Source organism: Mytilus edulis, chromosome 2 (assembly GCF_963676685.1).
Source record: "Mytilus edulis chromosome 2, xbMytEdul2.2, whole genome shotgun sequence".
NCBI classification, from domain to species: domain Eukaryota; kingdom Metazoa; phylum Mollusca; class Bivalvia; order Mytilida; family Mytilidae; genus Mytilus; species Mytilus edulis.
This window is the reverse complement of record NC_092345.1, coordinates 63,620,595-63,639,456: the sequence shown is the minus strand read 5'-3', so window position 1 is coordinate 63,639,456 and position 18,862 is coordinate 63,620,595. Positions and strand designations below refer to the sequence as shown.

General features: G+C 31.2%; 1 protein-coding gene across 4 annotated transcripts; it reads right to left on the bottom strand.

The window, feature by feature from the left end:
* Positions 1-11,456, bottom strand: LOC139512650 (serine/arginine-rich splicing factor 10-like). 4 transcript variants are annotated; one of them, XM_071300419.1, is made up of 10 exons: positions 11,299-11,456; positions 9,140-9,244; positions 7,706-7,809; positions 7,169-7,274; positions 6,797-6,826; positions 6,334-6,375; positions 4,543-4,572; positions 3,309-3,338; positions 1,580-1,636; positions 1-305 (listed from the first exon to the last, which is right to left on the bottom strand). In XM_071300419.1, the coding sequence occupies exons 1-10, from the start codon at positions 11,361-11,363 to the stop codon at positions 254-256; spliced, it is 621 nt and encodes a 206-aa protein (XP_071156520.1). In that variant the 5' UTR covers positions 11,364-11,456; the 3' UTR covers positions 1-253. The 4 variants fall into 4 exon arrangements, with proteins under 4 accessions (XP_071156520.1, XP_071156521.1, XP_071156522.1 ...); XM_071300420.1 differs by having other exon boundaries at positions 3,309-3,335; XM_071300421.1 differs by lacking the exon at positions 6,797-6,826.
* Between the last annotated feature and the right edge of the window lie 7,406 nt (positions 11,457-18,862).

The following is an 18,862-nucleotide window of genomic DNA, read 5'->3' as shown; positions in this document are numbered from 1 at the left end:
TTAACTGTACAGCTTTATTGTAAATGTTTTACCCATCAAAATTTAATTCTCAATAAGCTGTTCATGTAAAAATTGTCCAAAGATATTCTTTCTTTGATGAAACCTAACATAAAACATGTACATGTAAAACATAAAATAAAACAACTTTTGGCTTCTTGTCTATGTTCTTATTCTATACATTTTGAACTTGTTCTCCTCTTATATAACAATGAAATGTCATGTATCCAAGATGATTATAATGTCCATTAAATATTCATGGTGCTCCATTCTCCCTTGGTGATGGTGATCGACTGTATGAACGTGATCTGTAAAAAAGCAATACATCTATAATACTAAAATTACGAGGTCCAATTTGTCAGCCGTCATCACGTAATAACGACGAATCAAAGAATTCAACTTTATATATAACTAATATAGTACAAAGGTGTAGATTAAAAATTACACCACTCAAGGCCCTTTTGTTTTCCACGTAATTAATATTGCCAATAAGTAAGAAGTTCCGAGTCGAGTCCGATACCAATACCAATAGTATATTCCCCTGTTACATATTACCTTATCTGTACATTCCGCATCTGACAGGCACACCACCAAACGGTGTATTCAGGATTAATATGCTAAATACACGGGTCATAATCACAGGATTGACACTACTAAATTGTCAAATTGTTACCTTAATACTGTAGTATTTTAATCAGTAAGACAGTAATAACAATACGAATACTAAAAATCTGGACTAAAAATAAGGCGTATAGGTACAGTTTTCAATTTGTTAGCGGGCATGACGTAAAACAGCGAATCAAAGAATTCAACTTCATTTATAACTAATATAGGACAATGCTGTTGATTAAAAAATACTCCATTCCTGGACCTTTTGTTTTCCAAATAATTAATATTACCAATAATTGGTAAGTTCCAGTTCGACGGGTTCAAACAGAAAGATTTGAAAGCAGAGAAAACTGTGCATCTTATAATCGGCATGACTTTATCAGATGACAATACTAATACTAAAATAAGGCTTGCGCATAGTTATATACTTTAATTCAGTCACGGACCCGCGATATCACGGGTGTGCACGGGTTTCATTATCTTCCATGTTGACTGGTACTTTCCACGTTTCTAGGTGGTACTTTTCAATTTATTCCATGAATATCTTATATAAAAATTCCTACATTTAGGCGGTACTTGTCAATAGCATAGGAGGGTAAAAGTACCGGGTACCGCCTCCTAATGAATGGCCTGGGTGTGTTCTAGTACCATCAATAAAGACTACAGAAAAATCTGGACATATTACTGTGTAGAACTTATATTTTCTAATTTGTCTGGTTTTGTATAATTTATTTTTAAAAAATTCCCTGGATGTTCTATTTTTAGTTGTAGCAGCCTTTTGTGAATAGATCAAATCAACAGATACAATTAAGACACATTTAGGTGAAGTTCGGTACCATTTTCCATGGTAGTTTCAAAGATTTTTTTTTAAATTTACGATTTTCTCACAAATATTAAGATAAATTGAAAATCATTTCCGACTGAAATCTACAGAAGCTGTTAATTATCAAACTAACAAATATCCTCAACAAACCTGTCTCTACTTCTCTGTCTGTCATATGACCTGCTCTTTGACCTACTGTATGACCTCCTGCAAAAAGTAGATGGACTTTAAAATAAGAGTTCAAAATATTTCTTTTTTAGACTGCATTATAAAAATATGGCAAAGATCAAGATCACCAATCATCTTTATGAAAACACTGTGATGTAATAAGTGAGGGGGGATAGGACCTTTATCGGGACCCCAGGATCAGGTGTTTTTAAGCTCTGGATTTCGGGATTGACCCTTTCAGGATCCGGTATCTTTTTTTTTCAACTTCGGGATGTCAGGATTTAAATTTTTATTAATTCCGGATCTCAGGATTTTGTGTTTTTAAGCCTGGGATTTTGGGATCAGGACCCCTTCTAACCCCCCCCCCCCCTCATAAGTACATTTTTTAAAAGGAACTATTCAAAAATATATGGATTAGAATAAATTGTCTTAGTATTTGATCTATATTTTAGACCTTAACCTTATCCAATTCACTAAAATCTTGATCCTTTATATACACTGATGGCATTCTTAAATAAACATTCACCAAAGTGCAGCTACTATGTAGCTAAAACATGTATAGCAGCAAGGGTCTGGAAACAGTCATATTTGTCAGTCATGTCCTAAACTGAAAGTGTTTGTCCTAAACATGGAATTTAGATTTAGGACAAATTTTATTTTTCATCAGGAATAATTTCGGTCATTTCATTGAGATAGAGTTTCTAAATCGCCATTTTGAACTTTTTTTTGTTTTGTTATCTCTTTCCTGTAATAAAACTGCCACTCCAGTAAAGTGTTGTAATCCTGTGGGCCCTCCTAATAACTATATTAATGCCTTGAGAAAGTATTGGCTAATGATCGTTAATCTCTTTACCTGTGATTTTAATTCACACCTGGCTATTGATTACAAGCTCAGAACTTATTTTGTTTAGAAATTAAAATCCATAACAACTGTCTTCATTATTAAATTACTTTTGAGCTAAGACAATTGTCAATTCTAATTTAAAATTAAATTAAACATGATTTAATTTACGTAGATAGAAGTATTTTGTCACTATTGACTAACACACATGCTTTGTTTACTATGTAATACGCATGTCGAAATCCTCTTCTGCAGATTAGACACTAAATCGTAAATTCAAAATGATTTCATGCTCAATAAAGCAAGTGCAAGTATTATCAATTAAGTTATATTCAAACGCTATCAAAGGTAAAAAAATAAAAAGCTGATGATTTCCTGTGAATTTGATAAACAAGACTAAACTCGGAAATGAGTCTGTAATTGCTTGATTTAGAATTTCCCAAAACATCCGGTTTCAATTTTGTCTTCAGAATTGGAAGAAACGGAAGCCTTGTCTGAGAAAATTATCGTTTTGAGTCATTATAATTTAATTTTTAAACTGTTGCCTTTACTTTTATTGCTCTTGAACGATTTTAGGGAAATGGTAGGAAAATTCATTAAGAAAATGTGATGCAAGCAACAGCAAGATCGTCGAGGCTACCAATATGAGCATAAGTCAGTAATGTGATGTTGACAATCTTTTTTTGAAAAAAGGCACTAACTTTTAAGTTATCTCAAAATGACCGAAATTAGGTGAAAAAATTTCCGGAAATCCTTGTATAGCAGCATTCTTTCATTTGAGATATCTTTTTAATGCATCTTATTTTTTTATCTGCATTTGATAAAAAGATGAAGTACTTTTTAGTAAATTTATAAAGTATTGATATTTACCTTTTGTAACTTCTGCTCCTTGACCTCCTGCTAGATAAAAATAAAAAGTTATTAAGGTCAGAAATCATTTTGTAATTTCAAAGTATACATTTACACAATCTTAGTTCAATGCAGTAAATTAGTTTTTTTTATATCCAGTTTGATGAAAAGGACCACTTTGACTTTTATCTAATAAAATTCGTAAGGGTTCCACGGAACCCAGTGTCTCGCCTACTTTTGCTGTTAATCGCAGACTCAACAAAAATGAGGAAAGACATCAATAAAAATTTCCCTCTCGATACTGTCTTTTGATTGAAAGAAGCTTCCAAGTTTGGTAAAAAATCCAGGATAGTTTATGAATCTAATAAATGTTTTATAAACTTTAACTGCAGACTGTATGTAATGTTAACTGGAAGAAAAACTAAGTCCATTTATAAGTAAAATACGGAAAAAGTGAATTTTTTTTTACAATTTACTTCTGAATAATATCTTATGATCAGAAACAAGCTTTTGTCTAAGTTTGGTAGAAATCCAGGATAGTTTAAGAACATTATAAAAATTTTAAAAACTTAAACCACAGAGTGAATGTTTTGTTTCTGGCAAAAAAACTAAGTCCATTTATAAGTAAAATACGGAAAAAATGGAATTTTATTTTTACAAAACTTACTTCTGGATACTTTCTTATGATCATAAACAAGCTTCTGTCTAAGTTTGGTAGAAATTCAGTATAGTTTAAGAAAGTTATTAAAATTTCAAAAACTTTAACCACAGAGTGAATATTTGTGGACGCCGCCGCCAACGACGACGGAATTTATGATCGCTTAGTCTCGCTTTTTCGACTAAAGTCGAAGGCTCGACAAAAACATAGTGAATTCATTATTATTCGTTAAATACCAATTTTCGTTGGTTTCGTTGGTAAAGTGAACCATGAATATACCTGTTTAACGAATTACAAATTTTCTATAGGCTTTGTATTCAAAGATTGGCAAAACTATAAAATCAAATATCCATGAAAGTGCAACTTTTCCTCAATCCACGAAAATCAATGAATCCATGCTATGTGGTATTATACATTATATACTATCGTTTATACATATATTACATGTAGGACAGGAAATTGTTGTAGAAATATAATCTGGAACTACTGCAAGTTTCTAAATGAAGCTTTATTGTTTATTGTTTTTTTACAAGTACAGTTGTATCAGTATTGTTTGTATAGATAACTAATTTTTAGAATGATGTATATATAACTTACCTTCTGTCATAAGATCTTGATCTTGATCTTCTGGAAATAAAATAAATAGACTAGTTAGAAATGTACTGTATACTGTATTTTTTGGTCCAAGAACGAATTTCTGCATGCACGAACATTTGTATGTCATTTTACATTATATATATAATGATCCACTAATGTTAAATGCCAACATACTTGCTATCTAATACAGAAATATGTACAGAGCTGTTAAAATTAATATTTCTTGTTGTTTAATTGGATTCTCCAGATTTTAGTGATCTATATTAAATCTTAATTTACATATTCTCTGTATAATCAACAAGAGTGCACACGCTGAAATGTCTCGCCTTCTATACTAATCACTGATATTATGTTGATAGTCCTAAGTATAAAGCTTAGTTTTATTACAACTGTCTCATAAACTTAACTTTAACCAAGATAACTACACAAAGACCAATGAACCTTGAAAATGAGGTTAAGGTCAGATGAACCATGCCAGGCAGACATGTACAGCTAACAATGCTTCCATACAACATATATAGTTGACCCACTACTTATAGTTTAAGAAAAATAGACCAAAACACAAAAACTTAACACTGTGCAATGAACCGTGAAAATGAGGTCACCGTCAAATAAAACCTGCGCGACTGACATGAAGATCATAAAATATTTCCATACACCAAATATAGTTGACCTATGGCATACAGTATTAGATAAAAAGACCAAAACTCAAAAACTTAACTTTGACCACTGAACCATGAAAATGAGGTCAAGGTCACATGATATCTGCCCGCTAGTCATGTACACCTTACCATCATTCCATACAATAAATATAGTAGACCTATTGCATATAGTATGAGAAAAACAGACCAAAACACAAAAATTTAACTATAACCACTGAACCATGAAAATGAGGTCAAGGTCAGATGACACCTGCCAGTTGGACATGTACACCTTACATTCCTTCCATACACCGAATATACTAGCCCTATTGCTTATAGTATCTGAGATATGGACTTGACCACCAAAACTTAACCTTGATCACTGATCCATGAAATGAGGTCGAGGTCAAGTGAAAACTGTCTGACAGACATGAGGACCTTGCAAGGTACGCCCATACCAAATATAGTTATCCTTTTACTTATAATAAGAGAGAATTCAACATTACAAAAAATTTGAACTTTTTTTTCAAGTGGTCACTGAACCATGAAAATGAGGTCAAGGACATTGGACATGTGACTGACGGAAACTTTGTAACATGAAGCATCTATATACAAAGTATGAAGCATCCAGGTCTTCCACCTTCTGAAATATAGAGCTTTTAAGAAGTGAGCTAACACCGCCGCCGCCGCCGTAGCCGCCGCCGTAGCCGCCGCCGGATCACTATCCCTTTGTCGAGCTTTCTGCAACAAAAGTTGCAGGCTCGACAAAAACCTAGTAGCACAGTTATATAACATCCTTATTCACAATAGAGAATATAACCCAGAATTGTAACCAATATATTCCCAAGTATCCATAAATAGCAGTATGTTTTCCTTTACTGTAACATGTTAAAATTATAATTTATTCTGTTGTGTGTGCTTGTACAACTGGTTTAACCCAACATTTTGTGCCTGTCCCAAGTCAATCTATCTAGAACATGTGTTGTTTGTCTTTCCCTGTCCATTTATTATCGAGTTGGGAGTAGCTGGTTTATGTGGTCTGTTCTATTGTGTAATATTATTGGACGTTTCTGTTATCCACTTTTATGTTTATGTGTTGTTATTACATAATACTGTTAAACATTTTGGTGTTATTGTGATAAGTCTGTACCTTCTGTCTGGTGTTCTGGATCTTGTTCGGGATCTTCTTGACCTAAAATTTTAATAGTTTTCAATCAGTACTAATAATTGTGTTATGTGCAAAATGCTATCATGTATTCTAAAGTTTCAAAAAATAAGATTACCTGACTTTTCATGTTGTTTATTCTGTTAAAGCGTTCAGACTTATACCTAAACTTGTTTCACATAACAAACAAATAATTTATTTTTCACTTTACATCAACTCCCTCCAACTGTATTAATACAAATCAAATACATTTAAGAGGACATAAGCATGTAGATATCTAAAAGATTTGCCTGTCTGTGTCCTTTTTAAAGTAATGAAATTTGTTTATCTTACTATGGGACAGAAACAGATTTTGAAGGATACCTTCAGCTGCTTTAAACACTATTCCAGTGTACAACATTACAGACGTTTTCACTAATGTTTGTTACTGACACTTCAGTGCACCTACCTCCTTGGTGACCGTGATATTGATCTGTATCTACAAACATACATAAATACAATTTATCAAGCATCACTCCTTATCAAGTCAAAATCTAATTTCAAAATGAAAACCTACTGATCATAATAAGCATTAGTTAATCAGTAAAGGGTTACTCTATCAATGTTAAATATGAGCTTAACACTTTTAGTAGTTTAATAATATAACTTACTAAGTTACAGAGAGAGAAGTGTGGTATAATAATGAATCAATGGGATAGCAACCTATATAACACAAAATAATTATGCAAGATAATACATTTAATATAATTATACAGAGAGATTTGCATTCAGTGAAATGAACAAGTAAAATGACGATTTTGGAAATAACTTTAAGTTATACCTTCTTGGGCTTCTGCTGTGTGATCTATGTGACCTCCTTCTATCATGATCATCATAACGGGATCCATGGTATGGTCTTCTGTCTTTTGTTCTCATCTGACCTGGTGCTATAATAATCAGATTTAAAGAAAAAAAAAATTTGTTATAGGCTTAAACTTCAGTAAATCAGGTTCTTGTTAACCTTTCAAAATATTTGCTGCATTTTTCATGAGCCTTTTTCATGAAAATGGGCCATTTCAAGTATAAATTGTGTATTAAAAAAAAAAATTATCAACACAAAAAAGTTTCCCTCATTTGAGAGATAGCTACTGATTTGGAGAAATAATAACTGTCCCCAACCTGTTTAATGTGCCATCTTGGCAAAATGACTTTCTTATATGAATATGTGAATGCTGCTATCCAAGTTGGCAATTAAAGCTTCAAGAAATTAAAACTTCAAAATCTTTTTTCTTTAAATCTATTACCTCAATAGAACATTATTCCTTTTAATATTGAAAATGAAGAGGTTTGATTATCTTTACCATTTTAAGTTACTTACATTTTCTATCTCCCCTTGCAAATTCTATCTCCAATTCTCTGCCCTGATATCTAGTTCTGTCCAAGTGATAAAGTGCATCATCAGCATCTCTAGGATCTTCAAACGTCCCACTTGTTAAGGATTATGCATTTTAAAACATCATGCAAATGTGTGCATCATTTAATATAAAAAATTGATTTTTATATATCTGAACTATAATTTCCTAATCATTTCATAAACTTGACATATTTCTAATAATTTACAAAAATGATTTAAATATGTGTTTCTCATGCTTGTTTTTTTTTTAATATAATATTGATGCCCATAAAAAAATATATAACACTAATAAATATTTTATAAGACAATTGATTTCGAAGTGCTTGGTGCTAAGAATCTGTTCCTTTTTACTCAAACGTATATGCATTTAAAAAGAAGAAACAGTTACCATAGCTTTAAGAACAAATGACGACTTTTAAAAAGATAGATAGTTTTTTTTTAAATAGGATCTTCTTTAGATTTATATAACGTCAGTTAGTTTAAAGACATGTATGATCAGCATCTTGAAAGCAGACATTGTTTTGTCATAAAAATAAGCACCATTACTTATTCTTTATTTATTCTTTGCCGTTAGATCTTTTGAGTATTACACGAGCAACTATCTTTATCTTTGCCTTTATTGCACGACAGTAAAAACATGCCAAGTCTTGCATCTTTGTCTTTATTACATTCTGTCATATTTCCGTTGTTCGATGTTCTTTTAACTTTACTTTTATGCCTGTGTCTTTTATCTTTGTCTTTTAGACATCTTTTTCGATCAATTTAGTTTGCCAAGTACATGTATGACGTAAAGCCTTTTATCTGTTTCTTTAATACTATATAATCTTTATCTTTGTGCTTTCATAAAATTAGTTCTTTTGACTATATCTCTTTTGCATTAAACGGTGACAATTCTTTGTCTTTTTTCTACCCCTGACTTGCAGTCTGAGAAAAAAGAAAAGTACAATATTAGACACACATGTAGATGGACTATTCATTGCCTATTGCATGCAGTGTTCTTATAAACTGAAGTAAAGATGCTGCAATATATACTAAACATGAATAAATTTATATTAATTTTCACAGCCTCTGATGTTTTTCGTATTGAAGCCATTGCCATACTGAAGTTTGTCCCCAAACTAAATCATAGATTTTAACATGTTTACTAGTATGACAATTAAAATAAAAAGAAGTCTACATTGTTTGTGACATGATTACAATATAAAAACATCGGAAATAAACTGAGAAAAGTTATCTAAAACTTCATGTTAGTTGGTATATATTTTGAAATCTTTTACATTTATCATTATAGTAGAAAGATCACAATTTTCAAATAGCAAGTAATTTTTTTAATGAAACGCACATTTCTATTATAATAATGAGTAGTTCAGTTTGTACATCTTTTTAATGAAAGGATATTGAATATATGCAAATCCTCTAGGTAGCCTAGAATAATAGTCTAATGGTATATAGACATCTTTCAATGGTCCATATTTACCAAACATCGCTCTCATTTCATCTTCCCTAAATTAACATAAACAATACATTGTAAACTAACTAGCAAAAGTTCTAAATAAAACTTTAAAACACTTGATTAAGCAAACTCTTAAATTCAGCTGGTTGGAATCCCCAAAAAAAATCTTTATTAAAGTTTAATAAACATTAACATTTCTTTTCAATTTTATAATCTTATTTTAACTGAAGTACACATAAATTATTTTGTAGTAAATGTAGTTAATAAGCCATTCAAATATATTAAAATTGAATCTCTTTTGTAAAGTGTGTAGTACCATTTGACTTCACTTTACAGCTTTTACATTAATGCAAGCAAGACAAATCTTTGTTTGGCTTGCTTGCTTTGTTTGTATCAATGTTTGCTCAAGCATGGTAATTAAGATAGGCGGGGCTTCAGCTTGTATACATCATACTTAAATTTTATTGGACGTTATGTTGGAGGTTAAGGACACTAAATTTTAAAACATCACATGACACATATTCTCAAATGTTTCCTTACCTGTGAATATACAATACAGACAGGATTCTACTTCGTCGAAATTATCTTCCTATTACGCCAGTTCATTTTCACAATCGTAGAAACGGAAGACAATTTTTTTTCAGAGATCCAACTTAAAGACTGTCGTCAAGCACTTTTAGTAAAATAGCTATTCGAACACACCTACTCTGATTTTTTGATCCATTGGATAGGTATTCCACTTGACCCCTATGTTTCATCTTTTAGTACTGTGATTTTTTTTATGTTATAAAGTCAACCTGTAGCTTTGCTATATAAAATGATAGAGTCTGAAGCGAGATGATGTATTAAATACTCTTGTTTTGTACATTTTCAAGACAAAATATTCATCTCAAACACACCCTAACACAAAAAAGGTGCACTCGATTTTCTCTTTTCGATACAATTGTTTCCCATTTTTTGGAATATTTTCTTGAGTTGCATAATCGAAGGACAGACATGGAAATAACTGACTGAACTAATAGATTGATATGTTATAAAAACAATATTAGGTCAATTAATGTTGAAGGCCAGTTTCTCAGCCTCATACAAGAAAAAAGTTTATATTTTTCTTTCATTGACAAATTATTGTATTTTTACAGGTGAGAACACATGTGAGAATATTTGTCATGTGATGTTTTAAAATTAAGTTTTCCTTAACCTCAGACATAACGATCAATAAAATCTAAGTATGATGTATACAAGCTGAAGCCCCGCCTATCTTAATTACCATGCTTGAGCAAACACTGATACAAACAAAGCAAGCAAGCCAAACAAAGATTTGTCTTGCTAGCATTAATGTAAAATCTGTAAATGACTCAAAAACTACATTTGTTTCCTTAATCATTTGTTAATTCTCCAAGGTGTCCATTTACCCTACATGTATATTGCTTGTGTCATAAAAATAAATAACTTAAAATATTTTTTTTTATTGAAATTGTATTTAATTAAAGGGGCACTGGCTACGAGATATATAAAAAATCTTATATATTTTTGTTTGCTCTATCATTAATGACAAGTCACTTAATCATTTGATCAGTCAGTGGGAGGAGTTAGTTAACCATGACTGGGTCAGAAGGTCTGCACTATTAAGAAATATATCTCGCTATTTGTCCGCCATCACAAAGGTTCCCGTACATTTTGACGTCACAATGCAAAATATCTGACGCCCCAGTGGAAAAGTGACAGTTGTATGGCGTCAATAGTTGAAGTGGCGTTGATTATCTGGTCCACCAAGCATATATCCAAATACCAAATTATAAGGACGAATTGGGACGAGTTGCTGTTGGTTAACATGACTTTAGAGAGCAGTCCAAATCGTTTTCGAAACAGTGATTCTCTTCCATACCTTTTCTTGTCAGACTAGAAAATATCAATTTTATATTGAGTCCGTGACAACAAAATTATACAAGAACGACTGTGAGAGCAAGAAATGGCGGAAAAGTATAAATGAGGCGATTGACAGTGATCCAGACTGGGCTACTCTAAAATTAGTGACTATAAAAATTATATAGTGTGCAGTAAATATGCGATTTCTTGTCAACTTGGGAAATGAATGAAAAATAACCTTGCTCCTTCGTTAACATTTCTGACATATAAAGATGTATTTGGAGGCCTTGAATAGCGTGACATTTTGATGTAAATTTCCTACTCTCTCCTGCGCAAGCGTTTTCAAAACTGGTGTCTAGCACTAATATCCAGACGTAAATCGGACGTAGACTTAGCAAGGAAGCAGTTTAATATTTCGGTTACCTCCCTTACAGAAAAGGTCTTACTAATTAGGGACAAGAAGCATCAAAAAGCGACAAAAGCGTCAAGAAGCGACAAGAAAACATTTTTTTTTAAATATTAAAATAATTAAGTAACCTCATTTTAGAAAATTAATCTATAACTCTATCCTTTTATAAAAAATAGAATTATATATATATATAACTACTATCACTATAGACACTTATTTTGTTTTTGTACAACTTTTAAATATTGTATGTTTAAGTTTTAAAACAAAAACAAACAAAAAAAACATGTATATAAGACCCTCACATGTAAATACTGCTATGGTGCACGTTTCCTTTATTATAATAAAAAAAAATAAAATAAAAAGATACAAAATAAAACAGTCTGTATATATATATAAAAACAACTTATAAATGAAAGAAAACCTCCTACATAGTGTGCTGTACATAGTTATCTACATACAACCAGAAAAAAATCTTTCAAAATTTTAAATATAAAGAAATATGCATTTAATTTCATTTAATATGAAATGGAAATAAAAACAGACATTTTTTCAACTTTCCTTTGAAGGATTTATTAAACAAAAACATGAAATATTATTTCCTTTCTAACATTACAATTCATTGTTCTTTTAAAATTGAAATAACATTAGATGTGGCTCGAGTCACTCTAAGGTAATAACAGTACAGACACTGTGGAACATCAGTCAAATGAGATTAACGGGGAGTGTGACCCTTGTTTAACTTTTATTGCTACAATAACATCCAATTAACACTGAGAATTAACACCTTCAACTTTGTACACGCGTTAGACTTATCACTATACAATTACACGCGCCAGAATATAGTTTTATTACAATCATTGTAAATAGTGAACACCTGTTGAAAACTCAAGATATAAAAGTTTGTCATTAATTTCCTTTAATCTTCAATCAATATGCATAAACATGATAGATATCGTTACATGAGGCAATACACAATAAAACTTTGCAAGCTTAAAAGAGTAAAAACAAATTATAAGATAAATATATTGTTCTAAAACACAAGTAAAAGCAAGGATTTGTATAGTAAGAAGGTTCTTACTATACAAATCCTTGGCAAAAGTAATATACAGCCCGTAACAGAGTAGTGATCGAATTCGCGTTTCTTTACCGTCAGAATAAGTTACGTTATCGACAAACTTATTTCAGAAGTGACATAATTTAATTTTCTTCATCGACAAAATATTTCATGTCCAACGTGTAAGTTTTCATTGTTTAAGTCGAAGTTTTTTTAACACAGTAAAACATTTTTAATAATCAACCTCTGTCATTGGCATTTTCATTTAAGCGGTAAAGGATCAAATAGGGGATCTCCGAAATTTCTATCATTTGTCAGTACGAGGAAATCATTATTCAATCGAACATATGTCTTTCAATGTTCATGACACATATTATGAAATACAAAGGAGTTGAAATGATCAAATACTTTCGAACTGACGGAAACAAAAATACATAATCTAGAATGTGTGTTCTGTCATAAACAATGGTTTCGTCGTGCGAATCGACGAGATCATGTTACATGTAACTGATCTTAGCTGTAGAAACAGTTGGTGCAACCTCGATAAAATCTTTATCAATTTAATATAAGCGATAAATAGTATAATGAATTTATTGGAGTCACATCCACTGTTTCTACTGTAAACATGAACTCGTCGGTTAGTGCAATGAAGACACTTTTAAAGATTGAGATTGTTGGTTTATTCTTTACACCTTCGAGGTATTAAAATTATTTCAATGTTTATTTAAAGTTAAATATATTTTCAAATCTCTTCTGTTTAAAATTGTCGAAACTTCCGTTTAAGATTTCTGTGGTAAACTATCTATTCTATAGTTAGGACCATTTTATAATAAATACCCTTTTGTACAAGAATACTTTCTTATAGAAGTATAGATTTGCTGGTTTAATATATATATTTTTTTATAACTTTCATTATTGTGACGACGCGCTATGAAATTCAGATTAATTTATAAATGAAGTTGTATATAAATTGTTGGTTATAAACACAAATCTTTTAAACAGTTCGACGAGTGCGTCAATGTTACAGTAGTCTGTTTACTGTAAGTTACTAAGCTTGGCCCGATTCATCTGTCATTTATGGAAACTAATTCACCACTTTCGGAGACATTCATTTTTATTTCATCATCATACATGGATTTACATTTGTAACTAAAGATAAACTCTCAAATTAAAGAAATTTGACATGATATACAGAAACTTTCTTATAATCAATTAAACGACTGCTTTTCTTAGATATGTGATTTTTCATGGTCAAACTTTTTCATTGTTAACGGACATTTTGAGATTTTTTATTGTAAAAAAATGGTGTTTTGTAAGAAATTAAATTGTAGTCCGAAAAAATAAAGGACTTCATTCCTATCAAACACCTTTTTAATTGTTTACCAGTATATTTCTTTTAGTTTTGGGTAAAATTGTAAAGGAAATAATACTATCAAGACGTCCTTCCATAAATTTTTTTTTTCTGTTCTGACTTTGAAGAAATGACTACTTTTCTCCCAATCGAAATGGTGCATAGACATATTTTTTGTTTCATATTATTAGAATTATTTTCAATATTATCGGTATTAAACTTGATTATCGACACATGAAAGTTTGTCAGCATTGTCAATATCTTTAACGTTAAAGTACCAATAGTTCGGTCAATACTCAATTAAGTTTGTCGATAACGTTTGACGGTAAAGAAACATCAATTCGATCATTTCTCTGTTACGGGCTGTAATACGAGAGGGAAAAAGTATTATGAAATGCAGTCGACTTTAGCGTTTGATAGTTCATTGATAACATTCTGGCGTATCACAAACAAACAACTTGTTACGTCTCATTTCATTGGCCGAAAGATTTTAATAAGTGTGCACGTGAATTGTCACAGGTGACCGACAATGGAATTTACTATGTTACTACGAACGTAAAAACAATGATTTGTATAGTTTACAAAACAAACCTTTGGTCAAAAGAAATAAATAAATGTTTTATTAACTTCAAAAAGTGGGGTCGAAATATTAAACTGATCGTTATTAACTTCAAATTATTATACTGATAGTTTGTTTTAAGTAATATTCTAAGTTCTTTGCATGCAGCAACTCAATTATCTTGTACCCGGCATGATGAGAAATATAAGGATAAAATAAAATACATGTGCCGCTTTTATACGGATGAATATATGAACCACTTTTAATTTCTTTCATACTGACGATAGGTTATAATCCTAACAATGTCGTAGTCACTTATAATAAGTATCTCATAATACTGATCCATTACAATCATTAATCAGTGGTTGCACTGACATTCCTCTTTTATTATTTTCATGCTATAAAACATACACCCAATACAAAAATGTAGCTATAAGCGTACCATAAACGGAGGAAATTGTCCCCCAAAGATAGAAACAAAATAACTTTAATCGTATCATTGGTGCACCTGAATGAATTCAGTGAAGGCATGTTGTTGTAATAAATTGAAATGTTACATCGGCGATGATTATTTCTTATGCATGTGTGGAACTAAATAATAAATTAATACTTGTGAGAAATCGTAGTTTATAAGGAACAATTCTCTTGTTTGAATTCGGGGCCTTTTATAGCTGACCATATGCGGTATGGGCTTTGCTCATTATTGAAAGCCGTAAGGTGACCTATAGTTGTTAATTTCTGTGTCATTTTGGTCTCTTGTGGTCTCTTGTGGATAGTTGTCTCATTGGCAATCATACCACATCTTCTTTTTTTTTAAATATAAATGTATTGTTTTCGATTTTAAATGGATGAACATTTATCTTTCAATTTTATACTGTAAGAATAGAGCTGCATAACATTGTTGAACTTTCCGCTAAAGTATATGTAGTATGTATTCGTATTTAAAATGAAATACAAAACGAAACGTGTATGATAAACTGATAAACAAAATATCAAGAAATTAAGGATGACTTAATGCATGCACAAGAAGAAACTCACCTTTCTATCGATACATTTGAATGATTTAATGAATAAACACTTTTTTAAAAACTGTTTGTGTCTATTTACATAGATATAGGAGGATGTGGTGTGAATGCCAATGAGACAACTCCCCATCCAAATAACAATTTATAAAAGAATCATAAAAGTAAACCATGATAGGTCAATGTACGGCCTTCAACACGGAGCCACTGAACAACAAGCTATAAAGGTCCCCAAAATTACTAGTGTAAAACCATCTAAACGGGAAAACCAACGGACTATAAATATTTACAATATATAATTTACGTTCGTTTTTCAACCGAGAATAGCAAAACCTAATGAAGTATATCGTTGGAGTTTATAAACTACATTTAATCATCCCCTGTGCCATGATTGGCCATCTCCGTTTTTTCTTAACAAAGCATGGTTGGGTACATGTTATGAATTTACTTACAATTTCGGGATTTTTTTTTCTTCAAGTAAACGGAATCAGAAAAAATCGCTATCCTATGTCGAATACATAAAACTTGGAAAAGAATATGAAGTGTTTGTAGAAAAGTACGGTTTCATTTTTCAAGTACAACGTTAATTCATCGAGTCCATTGAGTAAAAGAAAATGCAGGATAAGCAAGGGGGAGGGGGGGGGGAGGAATAAATGAAAAAATATGTGAATTGAGTTTTTTTTTATCCTGCATTGAACTTTTGATGTCGTCCCTTGATCTAGAGGAGACATTTAAATTGAATATTTAGATGTGAAAACTGTTAAGATTTTAAAGTTTAAACTTTACTACCAATTGCAGAAAACTATAAAACCAATGAATTTCACATGCACATTTATAAAAGCTAGAATTGTGATTGGAATCATGTATGAGAATATGTCGATGGAAGCTTTAAACGACCTTGACCAGATACGTGAATATTAATCAGTCCATTCAACGTTATAGTATGTGTGTTCTATTTTCGAAGGTGTGAGGTCGAAAGTTTGAATTGACCAATGGAAACGATCGTTCCTTAGAGCGTTAATCTAATAAAGTTTGTTTGACTGATTACGTCGCACTACCTTTCGCTAAGCTAAGCCGCATATGAGTGTAATACTTGCTGTTATACATAATAGATAATAAAATATCATGTAAATAAATGTAGAAAAAATGTTTTCTTGTCGCTAAATAGTTTCTAGAGGGGGGGCAAGGGGTTTAACTGTTATGGTGTTATGGAGCAATTTAATTCTTTGTTATCTGTTATTCTGAAAATATATTTACTGTTAGCTGTTATTGTCTTATTCATTGTTAGCTGTTATTGGGCTTTTATTTTTTTTGTTATCTGTTATTGTGATAATGTATTTGCTGTTAACTGTTATTGAAAATTGGAATGTTAGAATTTTTTTGACAGCCAATATTCGGTAGAAATTGAATATCATTGGACATTGGGGTCTACCACTAGTAATATGTTGGTCCCATATTCGGAGAAGGATTCCATTAACATATACCCATTACAGAAGTGAGGTCCAGGACAATTCCAGTATATCTTATGATTATTCTTTGTAATAAATTTCATTTTTTTTGGAACATGTTTTTAGAATTAATTTATTTTTTTGTATGAGGATATATAATGTTCCTTGTTTCCCTTACCAACATATTAAATCAACAATTATTATAATATGACAAAAAGGAAAACATATGGCCAGGAATATCTGACAAGAATCTCAATTAAGGACTAGGTCCTTACAACCAGTTAACCTTTTATATAATATGGTACATTGACTCAGCTCTGTGATTCTTTTCAAAGCAGAACCAAACACATTGTACAATGAAAGTTCCAACCATGTACTGGGTCCCGAAGCAGCACATAGCTCATTACAAACAAGGATTTATTTCGTCTTCAAGCCACTGCTCCCCTACTAAACTATGTATTCTACTTACTAGTACATTTGGTCCAATCAATAGCCTGATAAAAAATTGTTCAAATTGAGCCTTTGAAAATAATGGAATAAATTACTTTTGGAGTGTCAAAATTGGTTCGAGGTACTTGATAAATTGCATGCTAATAATTGGTGCTTTTGATTTTTCTACCCTATATACTGACCACTCAGTTTGCCTCATAGTCTAATTAAGAAAAATTCACACACCTCATTAAATGGGCATTTAGAAAAGTCAGAATGCGAATATATATATTCAAACTCTTTTAGATCATTTTTTAGTAGCAACAAACACTATGTGAATTGAATACCATAACAGCCCTTGAATTTTTACTAGATATCATTTTTGTCTCTTTGACATATTCCTCATTTCCATTCTAAATTTTATTACGCAGTATTTAAATTACAAGCATGTGTGAGTTTCTATAACTGTATAAAAATAAATGCTGAAAAAAAGTATTCTATAACAAATAAACAGCTACGCCATAAGCGCATGATACGCCCGTCGCCCTTTTAAATATTCGATAACTTCTTTATGTCATATCAGATATTTATAAAAATTGAAAGGGAGCTTCAGTCAATATATGAAAACAATACACCAAAGTTTCATGCGAACTGCTTTGAGTTTTTGACCGAAAACTGGAAAATACCACCTTTTTTAATGAATAAAACCCCTTAACTCAATAACATAAAATCTAAAATTAATGAAAATAGAATGGGCGCTTACAACAATAGCTATAAACAATTCAGCAAAGTTTCATGAGAACTGCTGAAAACGTTTTTGTGTTAATGTCCGAAAACTTGAAAATCCCCCCTTTTTAATTAACAAAACCCCTTAACTCGGAAACGTAAAATCTAAAATTTATAAAAATTGAAAGGGAGATCATGTCAATAGATAGTAACAATTCACCAAAATTCCTTGCAAATTTGTGAAAGGATTTTTGAAATATTATCAGAAAACTGAAAAAAAAAACCACCATTTTTATTGAATAAAACCCCATTACTCAGAAACTTAAAAATCAGAAATTTATGAAATACGAAGGGGAGCTCACGTCAATAGATATAAACAATTTCCAAAAGTTTTATTCAAATTGGTTAAAAGAGTGTTGGAGTTAATATTCGACATATTGACGACAGACGGACAACAGTATTCCATAATACGTCCTGTAAACGAGCATATAAAATATATTGAGTAGTAAACACATTCTAGATACACAATTTTAAAAACATGTTCATAGGAAATGGAATTCATTACAAAGGATTATACCCGTAATAAGAAATACTGGATTTGTCAAGGTCCCGACTTATTTTAATATTTCATTTACTGTTATCTGTTTTTGTCCATTTTAATTCCTTGTTATCTGTTATAAGCCAAATCAATTTGCTGTTTTGCTGTTATTGGGACCCCCCTTGCCCCCCCTCTTTCTAGTCGCTTCTTGTCGCTAAAATTATTCTTCTTGTCGCATCTTAACGCTTCTTGTCGCTAATTAGTGA